At 37.9% G+C, this 1,590-nt stretch overlaps 1 protein-coding gene across 1 annotated transcript in view; it reads right to left on the bottom strand.

The window, feature by feature from the left end:
* LOC100639167 (xanthine dehydrogenase/oxidase-like) overlaps positions 1 to 1,022 on the bottom strand; it is a 10,641-nt gene extending 9,619 nt beyond the window's left edge. Inside the window, exons 1-2 of the mRNA XM_020003174.1 lie at positions 900 to 1,022; positions 319 to 486 (exon numbers count right to left, since the gene is read on the bottom strand). Of these exons, the coding sequence (XP_019858733.1) occupies positions 319 to 486; positions 900 to 974 (243 nt within the window). The 5' untranslated portion in view covers positions 975 to 1,022. The remainder of the gene's footprint in view (positions 1 to 318; positions 487 to 899) is intronic.
* Between the last annotated feature and the right edge of the window lie 568 nt (positions 1,023 to 1,590).

Here is a 1,590-nt window from a genome sequence, read left to right as displayed (position 1 = left end):
TCAGAAAAATTATTAAAATGGAGAATTCTCTCTTTTTTATTTTTGACAAAATTTGACCCGTGATACTGTACTATAGTACATGGACTTTGACCCGATTTTTGAGCAACTTCAAAAATTTGTTAAAAAATCCAATTTTGATTGGATATAGCTTAAAACTTCTGAACAACATAAAAACATGTAAAATAAAATAAAAAATTGACAAACACCCCAATAGTATCAAGCAACGTATATGTACATGTACATTGTATTACACATCACTGCAAGATAAAGAAGTTACTGTACATGTACATGTACATACACACGTCCAATTGTCCATACTTTATAAAACAGGCTCAGAGCGAGGCTCTTCCTATACCCAGGACTAGCTGATACAGGAGGGGCATTAGGTCTGATCTCATTAGCAAGGTTCTTCAGGGCCCCCTTCAGTGTATTGGGATCCTTCAATGACTTACCAATCATGAATGACTCAGTTATTGGAGCTGATATCTAAACAAACAAAATAATCACATACATGTACATGTACATGTGTACAATCCACTGATGATATGCAAACTCTATACTGTGTATTGCACTGCAGTGCTTAAAATACTATAATCATGCACACGCAATCTCATATAGCGGGAAATTTTGGAGGGAGTGAAATTTTGCGAATCGCTAAATTCTGGTGATTGGCGGATTATAATTTAGCAAATTTGTGGCCACGTGCCATTGAGCATGCGTATAATGGCTCAAAATGGCAAATTTTAAATTTGGCAAATGGCTATCAAAACACCAATTCGCCGAATTTATATCCCTCAAAAATTTCCCACTATAACTGACATTGTAAATAAACACACTAACACTCACTACTTTTATAATATTTTTAATGGTATAATGTATGTGCATGTACAATTGCTTACTGCATGTTCATTGATGCCTCCAAATACAAATGAAGGTAAAGATTTAACTAGCATATTGTCAGGATTAACTTCCATACTGAATGCAGCATTAACATAAGCATGAGCATTCTGGAATAGAGAGAGAGAGAGAATGTAATTATTATTACTAATCCTATTAGTAACGCGGTAGCGTTACTAAGTAGGATTCACCCCCAAACAAAATGGCTGCCACGACTTTTGCAGCCTTGCTATACCGAGAAAACGAGCTCCTATGCTTACCAGACTTCTTAGAGGACCTTGTCTTGACCAGAGGACTCCGTTGGTACTACTAGCGTGGCTCTAGACCTTGTCTAAGAGGAAATTCAAAAATTGGCGAACCGGCCGTTTTGTTCAGCCACCTTTTTTCATCTTCATCTTCATCAAGTCCTGTCAATTCAGTTGGCCAGGTGTATCTCGATCTTGGCTGGTGCTAGAAGGCTAATTCTTACACCAGTCTACTCCAACAGTCAATGCGCAGATCCATGTCCCCTAAAATCATTCTCCAAGATAAGAAAAAGTGATGTTATAACTGCTGTATCAGGCCAGCTTACCTCCCGTCGCCATTTTGTTAATTATAGAAGCATGTGCTCCAAAATTTGGGCGTGGTCGCGCATGCTCAGATCAGATCTCAGAACTGGGAAAAGCAATCAATGTTTTACCTAGCTAGTAGCTA

Source organism: Amphimedon queenslandica, unplaced genomic scaffold, assembly GCF_000090795.2.
Source record: "Amphimedon queenslandica unplaced genomic scaffold, v1.1 AMPQUscaffold_12727, whole genome shotgun sequence".
Lineage (NCBI taxonomy): Eukaryota > Metazoa > Porifera > Demospongiae > Haplosclerida > Niphatidae > Amphimedon > Amphimedon queenslandica.
The sequence above is the reverse complement of the archived record's forward strand: the minus strand, read 5'-3'. Positions and strand labels throughout refer to the sequence as shown.